This window comes from Labeo rohita, chromosome 23, assembly GCF_022985175.1.
Source record: "Labeo rohita strain BAU-BD-2019 chromosome 23, IGBB_LRoh.1.0, whole genome shotgun sequence".
In the NCBI taxonomy this organism is placed as follows: domain Eukaryota; kingdom Metazoa; phylum Chordata; class Actinopteri; order Cypriniformes; family Cyprinidae; genus Labeo; species Labeo rohita.
The window spans coordinates 8059881-8082613 of NC_066891.1; the positions used below are offsets into that span (position 1 = coordinate 8059881).

Here is a 22733-nt window from a genome sequence, read left to right on the forward strand (position 1 = left end):
CCCAAGTTTAAACGTACAAAATGCAGTTTAAATGCAGCTTCAAATGTCTCTAAACGATCCGAGCCAAAGATGAAGGGTCTTAACTAGCGAAACGATCGGTCATTTTCAAAACAAATTGACAATTAATATACGTTTTAACCGCAAATGCTCGTCTTGTCTCGTCTCTGCTATGCGCATGCGTAGTCTGTGTAATCCGGGTCAATACAGTTAGGGCATGTTGAAAAACTTCAGTGTCGTTGTCTTCTTCAACGTCAAAATCATCCTACATTGTTGTTTTACCTTTTTTTTTTTTCGTAAAGAGCATTTGATCATCTTTGCATTTTCAGTTTGCAAACACTGGGTCGGTACTTCTGCAGCGATGTAGGACGATTTTGAAGTTGGGGAAGAAAACGAGATGGGAGTTTTGCGACATACCCTAACTATACTGACCGTATTGAACCCGGAAGACAGTTCACACAGACTTAGACAAGAGGAGCGTTTAAGGTTAAAAAGTACATAAATTGTCAATTTGTTTTGAAAATGACAGATCGTTTTGCTAGATAAGACCCTTTTTCCTCGGCTGGGATTGTTTAGAGCCATTTGAAGCTGCATTTAAACTGCATTTTGGAAGTTCAAACTTGGGGGCACCATTGAAGTCCACTATATGGAGATAATTCCAGAATTTTTTCCCCTCAAGAAACAATTTCTTATCGACTGAAGAAAGAAAGACATGAACATCTTGGATGACAAGTGGGTGAGTAAATTATCTGTAAATTTTTCTTCTGGAAGTTAACTTCTCCGTAAATGTTCGGTAAACAAAAACTATGTTTTGAATGTTGTGAAAATTATGTAATTTAGGACACGTATACAGTACGTACCATTGTAAAGACTGTAAGTTTATAGAATCTTTATGTGCGTTAAATGCAATATGGCGTCTGACTAAGGTTTATGATTCTTGGAATATCCCTCCTAAAAAAAGCCTAACCAGCTAAAAAAAGTGACCAAAACTAGTGGCCCTCTAAAATCAGCCTTCTGACCAGCTAAAACCAGCCAACCATCTTAGGCTGGTTTTAGCTGGATTTCTCAGCAGGGATTCCTCTAATCCTCATCTTTTTTGTTCCACAGAAGACTGAAAGAAAACCAAACAGGTCTGAAAAAGACATGAGGGTGAATAAATAATGACAAGATTTTAATTTTTGGTTGAACTCTCTCTTTGATTGTTTAAATGCCACTTATAGGCTTAAAAAGAAACGCACAAAACATCATGGTGATGTCAGACATAAACTATAAGTACATCCAGTGACTTATCTGAAGGAGCTTCATTGCTTCAAAAGTTGGACTCGCATTTCTATAAAAAGGAAAATGACAATAAATCATTGGAAGCAGGCACTCTTGGTCTGAGGGTCCTACTCTTCACATCTTGTCCAATCAGAGTTGGTATACAAGTGGGTATGGCCATCCTCACAGACATCAATATAGAAATCATTTGAGCCCCTCCCAATTACTCTCTGATAGGCTGGCTGGACTTCGCCGTCGAACGGCGGCTAATTTATCTCGTGCCCGAGCCGCCCACTGGCTAGGGCCGCCCGTCTGTGATTCAGTCAGACTAGCGTAACGAGACGAGTCCTCCTCTGAACCCAAGCCAACCCAGGACGGCAAGCCCAGAGAATGTGGCAGAGACAATGACAGAGGGGAGGACAGCGGGGACGAGTCACTCCTCTTCTTCTCCAGCTCGTTTTTTTCCTCTTCCATCCCGTCGTTTAGCTGAGGCGGCTCCCAGCCCTCGATCTTGTCGATTTTCCTCGTAGGTGTGATTTGCTTCATGGTCATGGTGATGCTGTCCCACAGACAGTGCGCTTTGTCTTTTTCAGAGTGCGTTTTACTCTTGTCGTCCTCCCAGTTTTTCTTTGCAGACCTGAGAGAGAAGAAAAGCATGATTTATTGTAAAGTGAAAATGTTCTAACCTAAAAATTAGTATTAACATATTAACACATAAACATCTTTACTGGCCATTTTAAAAAATAAATGCAAAATAAATGAACGCAGTGTTGCCAAGTCTGTGGTTTTCACGCAGAATTGGGCTACCTTAACACTGTTGCCGCGAGTTGTTTTTGATGTCCGTGGGTTTAAGAGACCCCAATAACGTCATATTTAGCCCCTGGAATGCGAATTTACCAGAAGAACCCTGACAACAGAGTTGCCAGGTTTTCACAACAAAGCCCGCCCAATTATTACTCAAAACTAGCCCAAAACTATCCCAGTCACATTTCGACAATTAAAAATCGCATTCTGGGGTGTAAAATACACACTTTTTGTTGGGGTTCACCTGGTATATTTGCATTCCAGCGGATAATATGACTTTATTGGGGTCGCTTAAGCCCGCGGACATCAAAAACAACCAGCAGCAATAGTGTAATAGGGAAAACCGTGGACTTGGCAACACTGACCGACAAAAAATGTGTATTTTACACCCCTGAATACGGTTTTTAAATGGAGGACACCCTCAAAGCGCAGTTAGGCTAGTTTTGAGTAGTAATTGGGTGGGTTTTGTTTTGAAAACCTGGCAACCCTGCCTGGACCACAAAACCAGTAAAAAGGACAATATTTGGCCGAGATATCTGGAATCTAAGGGTTTAAAAAAAAACTAAATCTTGAGAAAATCCTCTTTAAAGTTGTCAAAATTAAGTTCTTATCAATGCATTTATAGTAATCAAAAATTAAGTTAAATATTTAGTAAAAAATATTTAGGTAGGAAATTTACAAAATATCCTCATGGAACATGATCTTTACTTAATATCCTAAAGATTTTTGGCATAAAAAAAAATCAATAAAAAGTCATAATAGATGCAAATATGCCCATGCTACTTATGACACATTTATTTATTTTTTGACGCCATGTCAGTAGCAATGCTACCTTTATGGCGAAAACAGAATAAACAACAAAAGTATACATGGATTAATTTCTTTCACAAACTTAGTGACCCCAAACTTTGGAATGATCTCAAAATTTCCATATATGAAAGGGTACAAGGCTAGACAGTGAATTTATTATGCTGTACGTCCAGTATGTTGTTTGGTTATGTGTCATAATGGCACAAGGCAGTTACTTATGCTTCAGCAGAAAGGACAGAGGCTGGGCCGCAGGGTGCGGTTTCTATTTCAGACACTTACTAGATGGTTGACTGGCTTATTTAAAGTTACACTATATTTATGTACAAAATCATATAGGAGATATTTTCCATTCCTTATGTAAGGATGTATTTATTTCTATTTTTATTGCACAGTATGGATATTTTCATCTGTAGGCACTCAAAGGTGCTGTGCACACATTTCTGGTGGAGGAGAAGGAATAGTTCACTCAATAAGTGATAATTCTGTCATTAATTACTCACCCTCATGTTGTTCCAAACCCAAAAGACCTTCTATCATCTTCAAACACAAATTAAGATATTTTCTGATGAAATTCAAGGGCTTTCTGACCTTGCATAGACAACACAACTGACACGTTCAAGGCCCAGAAAGGTAGTAAGGACATTGATAAAATAGTCCATGTGACATCTGAGGTTCAACCGTAGACTGACTGTCGAAGACTAACACAGAAGAGAGGAAACTGTTAAATAAAGTTATTTACTTTGAGCACGAAAGGTATTCTCGTAGCTTCATAAAATTACGATTGAAGATGTCACATGGACTATTTTAACAATGTCCTTACTACCTTTCTGGGACTTGAACGTGTCAGTTGCGTTGCTGTCTATGCAGGGTCAAAAAGCTCTCAGATTTCATCAAAAATACCTTAATTTGTGTTCTGCAGATGAACGAAGGTCTTACGGGTTTGGAACAACATAAGCACGAGTAATTAATGACAGAATGTTCATTATTTGCATGAACTATCGTTTTAAAATACTTTTTCCTAGTATAAATTTAACATGCAGAGTCAACTATAAGTAAGCCATTGGTTCATTTCCCTCAAAGACTGACTGTAAACACTGTGGCTCTGTGCTGCTTTTACAACATGGCTTTGTTTGTTTCAGCAGCCCAACATGTCAATTTCTGGCTCAACTAATGGCCTGAGTTTGAGGCAGACCAAAGATTTGGACAGTGTGGTTTTGAATTTTCCCACCAAGCACATTCAATACAGAGACGTCTGTGAAGAAGCACATAAGCTAGAAACCACTGTGTTCTATTTTTAGCATCTTTTTTTGTGCGTGTACAAGCATCTGATAATCATCTCAAAAACACTGGATCTGTGTCCTAAAGATCATTAAATCATGGAATGTTTAAGCTACTAAAATGACCAGAAGTAATAGAAATTATATATATATATATATATATATATATATATATATATATATATATATATATATAAAATAATCTGCCAAATGTTAATGATTTTACCAACATAAGAGTGATGATCATACAAAATGCATGTTGTTGTTTTTTTTATTTAGTACTGATCCTGAATAAGATATTTCACATAAAAGACATTTACATATAGTCCACAAGAGAAAGTTTATAAAAATGACCCTGTTCAAAACTTTTCATACACTTAGTTCTTAATACTGTGTTGTTAACTGAATGATCCACAGCTGTGTTTTTTGTTTAGTGATAGTTGTTCATGAGTCCCTTGTTTGTCCTGAACAGTTAAACTGCCTGCTCTTCTTAAAAAAAAAAATCCTTCAGGTCCCACAAATTCTGTGTTTTTTCAGCTTTTTAGTGTAATCGAATGATTATATGATTTTAAGATCCATCTTTTCACACTAAGGACAACTGAGGGACTCATATGCAACTATTACAGAAGGTTCAAACGCTCACTGATGCTTCAGAAGGAAACATAATGCATTAAGAGCCAGAGGGTGAAAACTTTTGAACAGAATGAGAAGATATGTGTATATTTTATACAGAATGTGTATATTTTTCCTATTTTGCCTAAATATCATATTTATTTCCATTTAGTACTGCCCTTCAGAAGCTACATAAGATACTTACAGTTTCCTAGAAGAACTAGGACTTCCAAAACTTCCAAAACAAAGATTCACATATGATGTACTCACCCCCTTGTCATCCAAGATGTTCGTGTCTTTCTTTCTACAGTCATAAAGAAAATTATGTTTTTTGAGCAAACCATTTCAGGATTTTTCTCCATATAATGGACTGATATGTTGCCCCGATTCTGAACTTCCAAAATGCAGTTTAAATGCGGCTTCAAACGATCCCAAATGTGGCTGTAAACGATCCCAGCTGAGAAAGAAGGCTCTTATCTAGCAAAGAGATTGGTTATTTTCATAAAAATAATACAATTTATATACTTTTTATTCTCAAATGCTTGTCTTGCCTTGCTCTCCTTGAACTCTGTGTATTCGGCCTCAAGACAGTTAGGGTATGTCGAAAAACTCAGATTGTATTTTCTTCAAAAATCATTCCAAAATCATCCTACATCATTGCAGAAGTACCGACCCAGTCTTTGCAAAGAACATACAAAGAAGATCAAACACCCTTAACAAAAAAGGTAAAACAGTGACAGGATGATTTTGAAGTTAAGGGAGAACATGAGATGGGAGTTTTTCGACATACCCTAACTGTCACGATCCAGAAAAAAAACAGTCCAGGTAGAGTAAGACAAGACGAGCGTTTGACATTAAACAGTATATAAATTGTATTATTGTTATGAAAATAACCGATCGTTACGCTAGATAAGACCCTTCTTCCTCGGCTGGGATTGTTTACAACTGCATTTGGGATCGTTTGAAGCCGCATTTAAACTGCATTTTGGAAGATCAGACTCGGGGCACCACAGCAGTCCATTATATGGAGGAAAATGCTGAAACGTTTTCCTCAAAAAACAATTTCTTTACGACTGAAGAAAGAAAGACATGAACATCTTGGATGACAAGGGGGTGAGTACATTATATGTGAATTTTTGTTTTGGAAGTGGACTTCTCCTTCAGTGAGCGTTAGAACCTTCTGTAATAGTTGCATATGAGTCCCTTAGTTGTCCTCAGTGTGAAAAGATGGATCTCAAAATCATAGTCATTGTTGGAAAGGATTCAAATACACAAAAATGCTGAAAAACCAAAGAATTTGTGGGACCTGAAGGATTTTTCTGAAGAACAGCTGTTACAGGTAACAACACAGTATTAAGAATCAAGTGTATGTAAACTTTTGAACAGGGTCATTTTTTATAAATTCAACTATTATTTTCTCTTGTGGACTATATGTAAACGTCTTTTATGTGAAATATCTTATTCAGGTCCGTCCAAAATAAATATAACATGCATTTTGTATAATCCCTCTTATTTTGGTAAAATAATTAATAAGTATACTACTAATAAAACAAAATGTCCATAAGTACATGGTTAAAACATTTTAGGTTAACCTTTCAGCAAAGATAACTGTGGTATGATTTAAATTATACCAGTTTGGTCATTGCATCTAGCCTTACTTGCTGGGTGTAATCATCTAAAATTACTGTAATCATCTAAAAAAATATATACATATTAAAATTTTAGAGGCTTGCAAAACATTTGCTTTAGCTTACCCTCTTCTGTGAGACACAGTGACTCCTGTCAGCAAGATGTGTTCATCGTCCTGAGATGGAAACAACTTCTTGTCTCCTTTTTCTCGCTTTGATTTAACCTTCTTTAACTTTGAATCCTACAAAAGGTCAAAAACAAAGTCACAAACTATACAGAAATCGCTTGTTTATTCTTAGAACAGGGCTCAGCGTGCAGTAAAACGGCTGTTTGTTATGTGTCAGAAAGGCACAGCTTTGGTTTCTCAGTGAGACGGAAATACAGATGGTGAGAGATGATTGCAGGTTTAGGCTTGGCGCAAAGACAACTAATCACAAAGACACACTTCATCTTGAGTCTCCAGGAGCAGAAAGCTGTGTCTGACGGACAGAGGGTAAAAGCACAGTAAAAACAAGAAAGGCCTATGATGATTACAACAGGTTGCAGGGACGGATATCTGAGTAGACACACGTGTGTGTGTGTGTGTGTGTGTGTGTGTGTGTGTGTGTGTGTGTGTGTTTTAGGTCATTTGGCGATCTGACACATTCCTTCAGACTCCCTCCTGCCTGCGTCCAGTATGACCCTCAGGATTTGAAATACCGGCCCGGCTTTGCAGCTTATTATATAGGAAAGAACCTTTGACACAATTTCTTGCTGTCTTTCATAAGTCGTTCATTTTTTTTCGGACCTGCCTTGTACAGAATGATCTCCCCTCGACTGAAATAGAATTTTATATTATAATTTATATTTTATATTATAATTTATATTTTATCACACCATACTATTGGTTCATATTTCGCTCCAAAATTAAAATGGAAAAAATTAAGAGAATATATTGGTTAAAACATTTTTTTTGCATTATGATATTCTTTTAATGACAATAAAGCACATTTTTACTTCTTCAGTTCTCAGAATCTTCTTAATTTAATGGACAACAACAACAACGACAAAAATCTCATTACTGTAATAAATAAATAAAAAGTAATATTTGCTGTAAAAAAATTAAATAAAAAAAAAAAAGTACATAAAAAAACAAAATCGAGAGAATATATTGGTTAAAAAATATTTTTTGCATTTTGATATTCTTTTAATGACAATAAAGCACATTTTCACTTCCTCAGTTCTCAGAATCTTCTTAATTTAATGGACAAAAAAAAATAAAAAAAATAAAATTGCATTACTGAAATAAATAAATATTTTTGGTTTAAAAAATACTTTTTGCATAATGATAATCTTTTAATGACAATAAAACTTATTAATTTAATGGACAAAAAAAGAAGAAATAAAAATTGCATTACTGAAATGAATGAATGAATAAATAAAGATTTTTGGTTTAAAAATATTTGTTGCATTATGATATTCTTTTTATGACAATAAAGCACATTTTCACTTCCTCAGTTCTTAGAATCTTCTTAATTTAATGGACAACAACAACAACAACAACAACAAAAATCTCATTACTGTAATAAATAAATAAATAAATAAACAAATAAGGTAATATTTGCTGTAAAAAATTTAATTAAAAAACATTAAAAAAATATATATATATCGAGAAAATATATTGATTAAATTTTTTTTTTTGGCATTTTGATATTCTTTTAATGACAATAAAGCACATTTTCACTTCCTCAGTTCTCAGAATCTTCTTAATTTAATGGACAATAAAATAAAATAAAATAAAATTGTATTACTGAAATAAATAAATAAATAAATATTTTTGGTTTAAAAATACTTTTTGCATACTGATAATTTTTTAATTACAATAAAGCAAATTTTTATTCTTAATTTAATCTTCTTAAAATAAAATAAAAAGTAAAATTGCATTACTGAAATACATAAATACATACATACATGAATATTTTTGGTTTAAAAAATCTTTTTTTGCATTATAATACTCTTTTAATGACAATAAAGCACATTTTCATTTCCTCAGTTCTCAGAATCGTCTTAATTCAATGGACAAAAAAAAAAAATCAAATTAATGTAATAAATAAATAAATAATTTTGGTATATAAATTATATTTGCATTATGATATTCTTTTAATAAATATTTTTTCCCTCAGTAATATTTGATGTTTTATTACATTATATGCAAATACTCTTTATGGTTCTCACATAGGCTTACTAATACAAAACATTTTTATTTTATTTTATTTTAGGGTGAAATATAACCTCAATATTTCTCTGCGAGATTTACCCAAGTGCATCTTTTCTAAATATATAAAGATCTCCAAGTTACACTGCTTTCATTTGTGTATCATCCAGATATATTCAGTAGTTGTTGCTGCATGTCTGGAGGAATTGTACCAAACACTAAAAAAGGTAAAAGCACGTGGTTAATTTAATTCGCCGCTCCCTGTCTTGTTTCAAAGCAAAGACCTTTGTGTTCTGTCACTCCGCTGTGCTAAAACATGCCATCTGACTATGCACTAACACATAAACGCTTGTTATGTCAGGACCGGCTCTTATTATGAGTTCCAGCACATTTATTTAGCAGTTATGAGCATTAGGTGTCTTGGGGCACATCACTCATTCCGTTGGATAAACAGACGTTACTATCGGACTCGTCTTTGACCTCAAATAAAGCACAGCACTCGTTGGCTGCCATCTATCACTCCATCTGTCTTGTCCTCCCTCTCTCTCCGCTCGGTTAGGTAAAGCACGTAGTGGAAATAAACAACTGTCGCTTTAACTTGAGACTGAGCTCCTGCAATCGCTGGAGGAAACAGCAGAACTCTCTGGAAGTCGAACTGTGAAATTCCTTTTCTGCTAGCCTCCATAAAGGGGTCATATCCAGGAAAACTGATTTCTTATGATCGTTTGAGATTAAAAGACTTCATTGTGCTATGAAAACACACTGTTACTTTCAGAACACAAAGGTCCAAAAAGAGCAATTATTTATATGCAAATATAAACAAAATAAATATATTTAAAATGTATTACAAATTTATTTTAATTTATCATTCAGAAATCATTCTAATATGCTGATTTGCTGTTCTAGAAATATTTTTTAATTTTTGGGTTTTTTGATGAATAGAAAGATCCAAAGATCAGGATTTATCTGAAATAAAAAGCTTTAACATTATACACTATACCATTCAAAAGTTTGGAGTCAGTTTTTTTTTTGGAAAGAAATTATAGAAATTAATACTTTTCTTTAGTAAGGATGCTTTAAATGGATCAAAAGTGATGATAAAGACATTTATAATATCACAAAATATTTCTATTTCAGATAAATGCTGTTCTTCTGAACTTTCTGTTCATCAAAGAAACCTTAAAGAAATTGCTCAGCTGTTTTCAAAATAATAATAAATGTTTTTGAGCAGAAAATCAGAATATTAGAATGATTTCTGAAGGATCATGTGACTGGAGTAATGATGCTAAAAATTCAGCTTTGAAATCAAAGGAATAAATTACATTTTAAAATATATTCAAATAGAAAATAGTTATTTTAAAATAGTAAAAATATTTCAAAATTTTGCTGTACTTTGGATCAAATAATGCAGGCTTGGTGAGCAGAAGAGACTTCAACAACAAAGCAAAAAAAAAAAAACAACATTAAAAATCTTACTTTTCAAAAACTTTTGACTAGTAGTGTATATAATACTTATATACATAAAAAATACTTTTTTAAAAACTACAAAATACTTGGGTTTCTATGGAATCATGAAATCAGTTTCTCTTTGGGGAAAATTAATGGGAATTAAAATAAAAACATAAAATTAAATAAATTAAAGAAAAAGATAAAAAATAAAAAAATAAATAAAAGATAAATTAAAAGGGGTCTTTGGATGCCCATTTTCCACAAGTTGACATGATTCTTTAGGGTCTTAATGAAAAGTCTATAATGTACTTTGGTTAAAAATTCTCAATGGCAGTGTAAAAGAACACCCTTTTTACCTTGTCAAAATGAGCTCTGCAAAAATCATCCCATTTTGGTCAAAGCTGCTTTAAATGTTAATGAGCTCTGCTCGCCCCGCCCCTCTCTTCTCTCTGGAGTGACGAGCCTGTTTACTTTAGCCACATTTAGCCACTAAACTTCCTAACTAGCACGTTATTAGGAAAGGTGATTGCAGAGATTCATAAAAAAACCCTATACTCACTTCTGCTGTAAGTGAAGCTGGATCACGAATGGTTTGCGCGAACATACATGCATTTATGTAGATCGGAAGGTGCATTCCCTTCACAAACAAACGTAATCCACTGGATCTTCAGCGGCTCAGATGTCGGGAGTAAATGACGACCACTATGTTCATTATTACATCCAGCAACACAACACCTCAATCGCTCAATCGGAGATATTCTTGTCTAACTTACATCCCTGCTCCAGCATCGAAACAATGGAGGTCGGACTGTTACAGCTGATCTGAGGTAAGACGTTCATGTCAATCAACTATCGTGGGAGTGGCTTCTGTGGGTGTGACACCACAATGACAGGCATCTGAGAACTGCTCGATTTGAAAAAGGGGATATTAATTTTTATCCACTGCATGGATTTTTATCATTATAGGGTAGATTTGTACATACACTGCCAACACACATTAATGTTCAAACAACATGAAAAAGTGAACTTTGCATCCGATGACCCCTTTAAACATTTGTTATTTATGTTGCATGGAAAAAAAATATTTAATCCTAATATACAGCTACTTTTAAATAGTTGTTTATTGACCTTAGTCAGGTTAGATGCTGTAAATCACTTAATTTTCACAACTCACAACTTTCAAAACTGCTTTGTAGAGTTCTTCCCCACTGAAAGTCATTTTTGGAAAGACGTTTTGTCAGCAGAACAATTGGTATGTTATTAAACAACAGTACAATCCACTGAACACGCTGTACTATTCTTCACAGCCTCATTTTCATTCCTGGCAGAAATTAAATATGACTAAGGTCTATGGTGGAGCTTTTTGCATTGCATAAAAGTGTATTTACTGTTGCTCGTGCTAACAATGCAAAGGTTAACATCAGATTAAACGGCCTGTTTAATTCTACTGGTCAAAGAATAGTTCAGATAATTGTTTGACAACTTAAAATATAACATGCCAACAGCATTCCACTGAAGGAAAGCACGCCAATGAATGTTTGCAAGTCTCAAGATGGATTTGCTATTGTCCAGATTGTTCTGAAAGAATGCGTCACATCCTCTCTATACTGTCCTATCAAACTACGAATCTTGTGTTCATTCACAAACAACTAACAAAAATAAAAAGACAACAGCAATTCAGTGTTTCTTTTTGCATCGCATCCTAACAATGCTGCAATGGTATTGTTTCAGACACTGTCAACAAATTTTCGCATTTCTGTTCAAAGCAACAAACTGTTATGTGTGTGCTGGTGTGTGTTTACCTTTGTTGAGGGGCTCAGAACTTCCTCTGTTCCCTCTGAGTCCTTATCCTGAAAAGCAGAGGCCAAGGAGAACAAAACAATGAGAACACGCGCACACACTTAAACACATGCTAATGTATACAAACACACACACAGACAAAAATGCGAGGAATATTTTTAGCACGGTAACGTAAACAAGGTCTTGCACATTTGAGGAGGGACTTGGAAAAAGAACTCAAAAAGAGTCATAACACAACTATGGTGAGGAGTAAAAAAACTCCCACTATTTTCAAGTGGTAATCTGATCTGTTAGTGTTAATGTAATCATTAATGCTGTCTGTTTTGGGTGATCAGTCAACTGCTCTAGCATTCAACTTCCTGTTAAGGGTCTGACCTCTTTGCCTTCCTTCCTGCCCCACCTGCGCTACTGCTGCCTCCTGAAAGTTCTTACCTCTCATTTTCACTGCCCTACAAAGACAGGAAACTTTTAGCGCTAGTGCAAGAACCTGAAGAGCAAAGGATGCACATTAGATGTGTAACTGATGCTTTATCTGCCACAGGGAATTATGGGAAATGTAGTTTTGTCACGCAAGATATTTGTCACCTTGAATTGGTTTATACTTTTCAGTCAGTTACATTTTATTACATATTAAAATAGAAAAGCATCATTTTAAATTGTAATAATATTTCACAATAGTAAATTTTACTGTATTTTTGATCAAATAAATGCAGCTTGGTTAGCATAAAATAATTCTTTCAGAAACTGTATATAATTTTACTGACCCCAAACCTTTTATTATATATATATATATATATATATATATATATATTTTTTTTTTTTTTTTTTTTTTGATCATGAGTTAAAAGTGAAAGTTTTTGTTTGCATAATATGTGTGTGTACTGTGAATATTTATTATGTCTTATTGCTGTGCAATTTATTATGTCTTACTGCTGTGCGATTAATGGCATCCAATATGAAAGTTTTTGTTTACACATATATATGTGTGTGTGTGTGTATGTTGCATATATTTATTATGTATATATAAATACACACACGCATAGACATATTTTAAAAAAAACAATATGTTATGTTTATATATTAAGTATATAGTGCTGTCAAACGATTAATCGTGATTACCAATAAATTTTTGTTTACATAATACGTGTGTGTACTGTGTATATTTAATATTTATATAAAAATACACTTTTTTAACACTTGCCTGCATACATTTTGAAAATATTTACATGTATTTACATGTATATTCATATAATCGATATGATATATCAATATCAATTAATATATACACATATTTTTCTTGCATATTTACATGCTTTTGTATTTATATATACATAATAAATATTCACAGCACACGCACATACATTTTGTAAACAAAAACTTTTATTTTGGAAGTGATTAATCGCGATTAATCATTTGACAGCACCAATATTTATATATAATATTAATTATATCAATAAATATGTACATGTAAGTATTTTCAAGTTATATACTGTATGTATGTGTATTTGTATATACATAATAAATATACACAGTACACACACATATATTATGTAAACAAATATTTTGGATGCGATTAATCATTGCACAGCTATATATAAATACACACACCTACATGTATATATTTAAAAATATACATAAATATACTTATATGTATATATATATTCATATTAATGCTGGGCAATGATTAATCGCGATTATTCGCATCCAAAATAAAAAGATTTGTGTACATAATATATGTATGTCTACTGTGTATGATGTATATATACGTATATTTGAAGACACACACATACAGTATATATTTTAAGAAATATTTACATTTCTATAGTTATATTCATATAATTTATATTATATATAAATATATTTAATATATAAACAACATATTTTTCTTAAATATGCATGCACATGTGTGTGTGCATGCATATATACTTGCATATTAAATATAAACAGTACACACACATTATGTACACAACTTTTATTTTGGATGCGATTAATCACGATTAAATGTTGTCTACCACTATAATTTATATTATATATAAATAAAATATTTTGTATATAAACATAACATTTTTCTTAAATATATACATACATATACAATAAATATACACAGTATGTAAACATACTACTATATTTTATTTTGGATGCAATTAATTGCGATTAATCCTTTGACAGCCCTAGTTTAAACGGCAAAACCAGAGCAAATGTTCATATTCTGACATGACTTGAGAGCACATTATGATTCATGCAAAAAGAGAGAGAAAGATCAACCTGCAATGTCCAATTCATTACTCCCTCTTTCATTTCTACTCCCTCTCACTCCTTGTATCACTGCCACACACCTCCACCCCATCTTACCACAGCGTTTGGCCTGATTACAGTGCGAATACTCTCTCGAGTGCTCGTTTATAAATGAAGGAGTGAAGCTGAGACGCAAAGAGGAATGTTTCGGATATTTTAAGTCCTTTACCCTCTGGACTTTGTCATTTCTTATGATTGTGGCATATTAGGGACAGCTCAGACTTGACTTTACTGAAAAAACTCCTGTGATTGAAGAACACAGGGTCAGAGTTTATTTATTCCGCCTTCAATTGATTTATGAAGGAACTAACCACAATATCAATAAGACTGTACCTCAAAATAATGATGTTTACCTACTGGCAACCTGACATGGTTTAAAATAAAACGCTCATAAAATAGCTCAGTATAAATCGCTGGAACAGCGAGGACATTCATCTCGATGAGAACTTGTTTATCGGATGAAAATCGAAACTTTCTACAAAAATTCTGACAGGACCTGAATAGAACTGGAGCTGAATGTAAGCAAAGGTTCGTTTGTCCTCATCCGTCGGGCTTCCTGCTCTACATACCAAGTTCTGGGTGAACAAACTGACTAGCAACTGAAGGAAGCGGATCTCACTGAAATATCTTTTTGTAGACCGAACAACATCAGAACATTCCTTTCCCTCTCCAACATACAATCCACAAGCCTAGTAGAAAAAACTATTGAAATAAGCGATAAGCTTTGAACAGTACTAACACATTTTTGGACATGGTACAGTGGAAATAATGGTTATTTGGGGCTTTAATGTTAAGATTGTACAATTTCAAAATTTAAATCCAAAACAGAATGGTCTGGCCATAGCTTTGTGATATTATTCTACATGAAACATATTTTAATGAAACAAAAACACCTAAACAAGGAACGCAATTTCCCTCACGGACAGCAGGTGGTGCTTTTGGAACAATGGCAATACAGCGTTTTCTTGGTTAGCACTGTAAACAATGCAGTGCTGATCTTTTAAATACTATATTAATATGCATTATACGGAGGTAAGATGAAAAGAAAATACCACCTAAGCTTTTCAGAAGACAGTCTGTACCCCTCAGAGATACATTCATATAAACCCCTCACCTCCAGTTCAGTATTTACAATTTCTCCCTATATTTTGTGCATTGTGAACAGTGAGTTTGATCTGCCTGCTACAGTATTTTTTCCTCTTTGCGTCAGTCTTCAGCTTCTCTGGCTTGGCCGTTTACAGTTGGTTTATTTACCCAGTTGAAGAATTTGTTGTGTGTTATTAATAGTTCTAAACGTTTTCCAACCATTAGTCATAAGTGTATGCAGTTAAAAGGGATCGCCTGTCTTTTTCAGTCACTTTTACTGGTATGCCGTTTTTTTATAACTTCATACGTTAGTGTTGGACCTTTCTCACATTTCCAGTTTTCTCATTGCGGAAGTCATCATAGTTGGGTAAAATCCGAGAGCAGTGAATGGGAGAGTACCACAAGTATATTTTTTGCATTCTCATTTGCTTAAATAACAAAGGAAAAACTCCACGATAGTGTTTATATGACTTTCAGTCCCAAGATATTTCACTATTTATGGACATGGTACAATTTTTAATACTATTGTGGTAATAATGTGTTTTTTAGGCATTAATTCAGTTTAACATTGCTAAAAATTTTCTTTGTATTTTCACTTTTACGACATTGATTAAAATGCAATAAAAGTACCTCAGTGTTTTTAAGGTCTTTCCTTTACTCATACTGTGATGAAACAATGGTACAAAAATGTGACCCTGGATCACAAAACCAGTCATAAGGGTCAATTTTACAAAATTGAGATTTACACATCATCTGAAAGTTGAATAAATAGGCTTTCCACTGATATATAGTTTGTTAGGACAGGACATTTTTTGGTCGAGATACAACTATTTGAAAATCTGGAATCTGAGGGTGCAAAAAAATCAAAATAGTGAGAAAACTGCCTTTAAAGCTGTCCAAATAAAGTTCTTAACATACTCATCAAAAATTAAGTTTTCATATATTTACAGTAGGAATTTACAAAGTATCTTCATGGAACTTGATCTTTACTTAATTTCCTAATGATTTTTGGTATAAAAGAAAAATCAATCATTTTGACCCATACAATGTATTTTTTGGCTATTGCTACAAATATACCCCAGCGACTTAAGACTGGTTTTGTGGTCCAGGGTCACAAATGCTATCGGATGTTTGCTATAGTAGTTTGAAAATATATATATAACATTTACTCTATGGCACCATGGTGTTTACTTGGTACGCCATTATACTTAAGAGAATACCATGGTAAAAGTAATATTTTTAATGTTTTTTAAAGAATTCTCTTCTGCTCATCAAGCCTGCATTTATTTCATCCAAAATACAGCAAAAGCAGTAAAATTTTAAAATACCTTTTTACTATTTAAAGTAACTGATTTCTATTGAATATATTTTAAAATGCAATTTATTTCTGTGATCAAACCTACATTTTTAGCATCACTACTCCAGCCTTAAGTGTCACATGATCCTTCAGTAATCATCAAATCAGAATATTAGAATGATTTCTGAAGGATCATGTGACTGGAGGAATGATGCTAAAAATTCAGCTTTGAAATCACAGGAATAAATTGCATTTTAAAATATATCCAAATAGAAAACAGTTATTTTAAATAGTAAAAATATTTCTAAATTTTACTGTTTTTGCTGTACTTTGGATCAAATAAATGCAGGCTTGGTGAGCAGAAGAGACTTCTTTAAAAAAAAAAAAACAAACAAACAACAACATCAAAAATCTTACTGTCCAAAAGCTTTTGACTGGCAGTGTATTATGGTATTTTTAGTACATGTGATAATCATTCGCCTTATCATCTCAACTGTCTATTTAATAACCAGCAATTAGGGTAACATATTTTATTGCTGTATTTTATAATCCAGATGTGGTGCTGGTCTTCTCTCAAAGGCCAGCTTTCACGGAGTATGAGAAGTAAACCAACCTAGTCGAAAACCATCGACAGTTTGGTCTAGCAGCTAGGCTAGTCGTCATAATGTCTTTCACTATCAGATGAGGATATCAAAACTTTTGACTCCTCTCTTTCCCATCTCTGAGTTCAAAAACATGTTTGTGGAACAGATTCTGTTGGGGCGAACGTGACTGTGGCCTAGCCAAGGCCGTCTAATATCACACTTGCCGCAGAACGCAGTGGGAATCTCTAACTTTATAGTGCAAGCTTCTGAAATACATTTAAAAAAGTGTGAGGGGGAGAGAAAGAAAGCTTATCTGCAACCGTCTCCTGCTGTTACGCTGTAGGGACCTTATCTAACTCCTGCAGTCTAACAGCTGACAGAACATTACATCTGAAAGCTAGGACAGAGGCGAATGCCATGGATCTGTATTTAAACTCAGCCAGGGCAGAGCCACATTTAATTTAAGCTAAATGTATGATCTTATCCACGAAAATCAAACAACATGATCATTAGTACTGCACCACTGGCTCAGAGAAACATGAATATAAAACTTCAAGTATGAAACTGTATGTTATGAGCTCACTTCTCATGACTGATCTGATCTATACTCTTGTAGATGCTTATTCTGCTGGAATATATATTCATTATATTCTGCTTTAATATGACATACTTTCATTGTCCTATTCTCCTATTCCATGTTCATACTGGTCAACAGAGATAGGTTCATTAATGGTTGATGACATACACAGATCCAAAGGAACATTTAGTTATGATGATGCATATTACAAATAAGTACCAATATATGGCTTAATATGGCTATGGCAATCTGGTTAATACACATTCCATTTAAATAACCCAAATATGACCCATAAAAGCATGTGAACACAGTTATTGTACCACACTTTCAATCTCTCAGTTCTTTTAATCTAATATTCCCTATTTATATTCTCATTCTTGCACACTTGCATAACTACAAATCCAATTTTTTTTTTTTTTTTTCCATTGTCTTATGTTCTCCTTCCATATTCATCCCAGTCCACAGATATGGGTTTACATAAGCAACACAAAGGGGACAATTCTGATTAATACAGGCCAGCTGATACTATTCTGATTTCTAAAAACCTAAATATGGCCTAATCTAGTTATGGCAATCTGGTTAATGCACATTCCATTTAAATAACCGAAATATGACCTGTAAAAACACAGTTATTGTACCACCCTCTCTGTCTCTCAATTCTTTTAATCGAATGTTCCCGTTTTATAGTCTCATTCTTGCGCACTTGCATAAAAATAGACTCTCTTCTTGCTATATTTTTATTGTCTTATTCTCATCCTTTCATATTCATACTGGTCAACAGATAGGGGTGTATTATTGGCCGATGACATAAGCAAAACCATGGGGAAAAATTCTGATTAATATAGGCCATCTGACTCCATTCTGATTTCTTAAAACCTAAATATGGCCCAATCCGGGTCAAGTAAGGCAATAATTAGCAAGGCAATCTGGTTAATACACATTCGCCCATTAATAAACCCATATCTGTTTATGGGTTTATTAATGGGCGATGACATAAGCAAACCAAGGGAGAAATTCTAATTAATACAGGCCAGCTGACTTTATTCTGATTTCTAAAAACCTAAATATGGCCTAATCTGGATATGACAATCTGGTTAATGCACATTCCATTTAAATAACTGAAATATGACTCAAAAAGCATGTGAACAAAGTCATTGTACTAAACTATTAATCTCTCAATTCTTTAATGTAATGTTCCTATTTATTTCTCATTTGCATACACTTGCATAACTACAAATACTCATTTTTTGCTGTATTTTCATTGTACTATTCTCTTCTGCCATATTCATACTGGTCAACAGATATGGGTTTATTAATGGCCAAAGACATAAGCAAAACCAAGGGAAAAATTCTGATTAATACGGGCCAGCTGACTCTATCCTGATTTCTAACAGCCAAAATATGGCCTAATCTGGGTAAGGCAATCTGGTTAATACACATTCCATTTAAATAACCAAAATATGACTCAAAGAGCATGTGAACACAGTTATTGTATCACACTCTCAGTCCCTCAATTCTTTTGATCTTATAATTCTATTTATATTCTCATTTGCGCACACTTACATAGCTACAAATGTTCTTTTTTTGCTATATTTTTATTGTCTTATTCTCTCCTTCCATATTCATACTGGTCAACAGATATGGGTTTGTTATTGGCCGATGACATAAGCAAAACCATGGGGAAAAATTCAGATTAATATAGGCCATCTGACACTATTCTGATTTCTTAAAACCTAAATATGGCCCAATCCGGGTAAGGCAATCTGGTTAATGCACATGCCATTTAAATAACCGAAATATGACCCATAAAAGCATGCAAACACAGTTATTGTACTACACTCTCAATCTCTCAATTCTTTGAATATAATATCCCTATTTATATTCTCATTATTGTGCACGTGCATAAAAATATACTCTCTTTTTGGTATATTTTTATTGTTTTATTATCTCCTTCCATATTCATACTGGTCAACAGATATAGGTTTATTATTGGCCGATGACATAAGCAAAACCAATGGAAAATCCTAAATAATACAGGCCAGCTGACTCTATTCTGATTTCTTAACGCCTAAATATGGCCCAATCTGGGTAAGGCAATCTGGTTAATACACATTCCATTTAAATAACCCAAATATGACCCATAAAAGCATGTGAACACAGTTATTGTACTACACTCTCAATCTCTCAATTCTTTTAATGTAATACTCCTATTTATTTCTCATTTGCATACACTTGCATAACTACAAATACTCACTTTTTGCTAGATTTTCAATGGCCTATTCTCTCCTTCCATATTCATATTAGTCTACAACAGATATGGGTGTATTAATGGCCAATGACATAAGCAAAACTCTGATTAATACAGGCCAGCGGATTCTATTCTGATTTCTAAAAACCTTAAATATGACTCAAAAAGCGTGTGAACACAGTTATTGTACCAGACTCTCAGTCGCTCAGTTCTTTTAATCTAATATTTATATTCTCATTATCGTGCTTTTGCATAAAAATATACTCTCTTTTTGCTACATTTTCACTGTCATATTCTCTCCTTCCATATTCATACTGGTCAACAGATATGGGTTTATTAATGGCCGATGACATAAGCAAACCAAGGGAAAAAATTCTAATTAATACAGGCCAGCTGACTTTATTCTGATTTCTAAAAACCGAAATATGGCCTAATCTGGGTTAGGCAATCTGGTTAATGCACATTCCATTTAAATAACCAAAATATGATCCAAAAATGCATGTGAACAAAGTCATTGTACCACACTCTTTGTCTTTTTGCTATATTTTCATTGTCCATATTCATACTGGTCAACAGATAAGGGTTTATTAATGGACGATGACATAAGCAAAAACAAAGGGACATTCAGTTATGAATATATTCCAAATAAGTGACCTAAACTTCTGATTAGCTGTTTCTATTCTGATTTATAAAACCTAAATATGGCCTTATCTAGGTACAGAAATCTGTTTAATACAAATGACATGTAGATAATCAAAATGTGAGCCAAAAAGCATGCAAACACGGTTATGTTCACTCCCTCAGTTGTTGTGATCTCATATCCCATTCTTCCATATTATAAATACTCTCTTTTTCCTATACTTTAGTATTTCAGGTTTCCCTTCATCGCATGATCCGTATGTTTCATACTGAAAAAACCCTCCAGACCTTCATACTGAAAATTTCAAAAGTAGAGCGACACATTAATTAGTGGATTTAATTATACAGGATGATAATTATTATTTCGCTGCTGTTCTTATAATCTTAGGCTACTTTACGACTCACTCGGGGGCGCATCCGCTTTGTAAACAATACAGTTACTGTACAGGCAGAAATGTGAGCCAGCCAAACTATCATACTCAAGCACATTTGATCTCTCAAGTTTGAAGCCCACGGGCAACATCCCACCTTACCTTACTAGCGTGCTCTTGATGCCACGACACATCGTCTTCCTCTGACGCTTCATCCACCAGAACTTTACTCTTGCTCTTCTTAAACATTATACGCGGAGGGAGTTCAGATGTATCTCAGAAGCACGGTATTTTCCAAGCCCATGGGATGTGAGACTCTTGGTGAGGAGATCGCGAGGAGGCAGCGGTTAAATCAGAACAATAACCCGTCTGTGATCTCGCCCTGCCCTTCGCGATACCCCACATGCACACTTTCCTCCGGCCCACTATCTTCTTCTGATGAACGTCTGAGAATACGGTTGGCTGGAGCACCTGGACCGCTGCTCCTCCCATCGGGGATCAGATTGCCGCTGATCAGCTGGTTCTCATGGCAACGTGGGCGGGGCGACAGACCCCTCGGACCCTCCCACCCGGACAGGAGGTCTTATCATGAACAGTCAAATGTGTAATCAGACGTTCTAGTCAGTGGAGAAGTTTTTCATGTGTTCCAGGCAGACTTTAGTGAACCCGCAAAACTGGACTCTTAACCCACAATTTCAAAAGCTAGACATAGCATTAAATGACAAAATATCAAACTAACTGGCAAAGCTCACTTTTTAGGTATAAATAAATAAATAAATAACAAAACAAAATAAAATTAAAAAAAAATAATAGTTGCAAACCTGTGTGAACACGAGGGGTACTTTTTCCCAGTTAAAAAATTATAATCAACTTGGATTTACCTGATTAAAATTCATTTAAAAAAAATTGCATTTTTTTTTTTGGTAGCCTCAACTTGGTTTGATATTTTGCAAAAGTGCATTGAATACATACATTCAGAGTGTGGTAAATACTTTTATTCTAAGCAGACTATGGTGAGCCCACAAAACTGGACACTTAACCCACCTTTCAAAGGGTATAGTAATAAATGACAAAATATCAAACTGGCAAAATCTCACATTTTAAATGAAAATAATAAAAAATAATAACTGCACACGTGTGAACCCGAGGGGAACTACTTCCAATTAAAAAAAAAAATAAAAAATTGCTATTTAACTTAACCCACCTTTCAAATTCTAGACAAACCATTAAATGACAAAAAATATCAAATCAAGTGGAAAAAGCTCACTTTTAGGTAAAAAATAGTTTAAAATAAAGCAAAATAAAATAATAAAAATAATAATTGCACACCTGTATGAACCTGAGGGGAACTACTTCCAATAATAAAAAAAAAAATTAAAAATTAATTTTTAAAATTGCGATTTTTTTTTAATTAATCAACTTGGTTTGATATTTTGCAATAGTGCATTGAATTCATACATTTAAAGTGTGATAAATACTTTTGTATGGATGTTTCTTATGGGTCTTATAGACAGAAAGAGAGAGAGAGAATTTAATTTCATAGCTAGTATTTTATGAATCTTAAATCACTCTTTTTGCATAATATTTCAAAATTACAGATTGATTAGAAATTACACACACAAAAAATATTGTATTCAAGTGACATTAACCTTGATTATTTTTTAAAATTAGATTTCATCTCAAGCTCTTTATTGACACAAACAAGTACACTCATTTTATTGTTGTTTTTTTTTTTTTTTTAACATTTTTCATAAAATGTTATGGGGAAAAATTGTTAACTGTTGTGGAAACCTGTGGTATAGTT

At 33.8% G+C, this 22733-nt stretch overlaps 1 protein-coding gene across 1 annotated transcript; it reads right to left on the reverse strand.

The window, feature by feature from the left end:
- Positions 1 to 602: 602 nt before the first annotated feature.
- si:ch211-225h24.2 (uncharacterized protein LOC564539 homolog) lies at positions 603 to 21404 on the reverse strand. Its single transcript, XM_051096345.1, has 4 exons — positions 21092 to 21404; positions 11835 to 11882; positions 6515 to 6630; positions 603 to 1894 (listed from the first exon to the last, which is right to left on the reverse strand). The coding sequence occupies exons 1-4, from the start codon at positions 21176 to 21178 to the stop codon at positions 1462 to 1464; spliced, it is 684 nt and encodes a 227-aa protein (XP_050952302.1). The 5' UTR covers positions 21179 to 21404; the 3' UTR covers positions 603 to 1461.
- Between the last annotated feature and the right edge of the window lie 1329 nt (positions 21405 to 22733).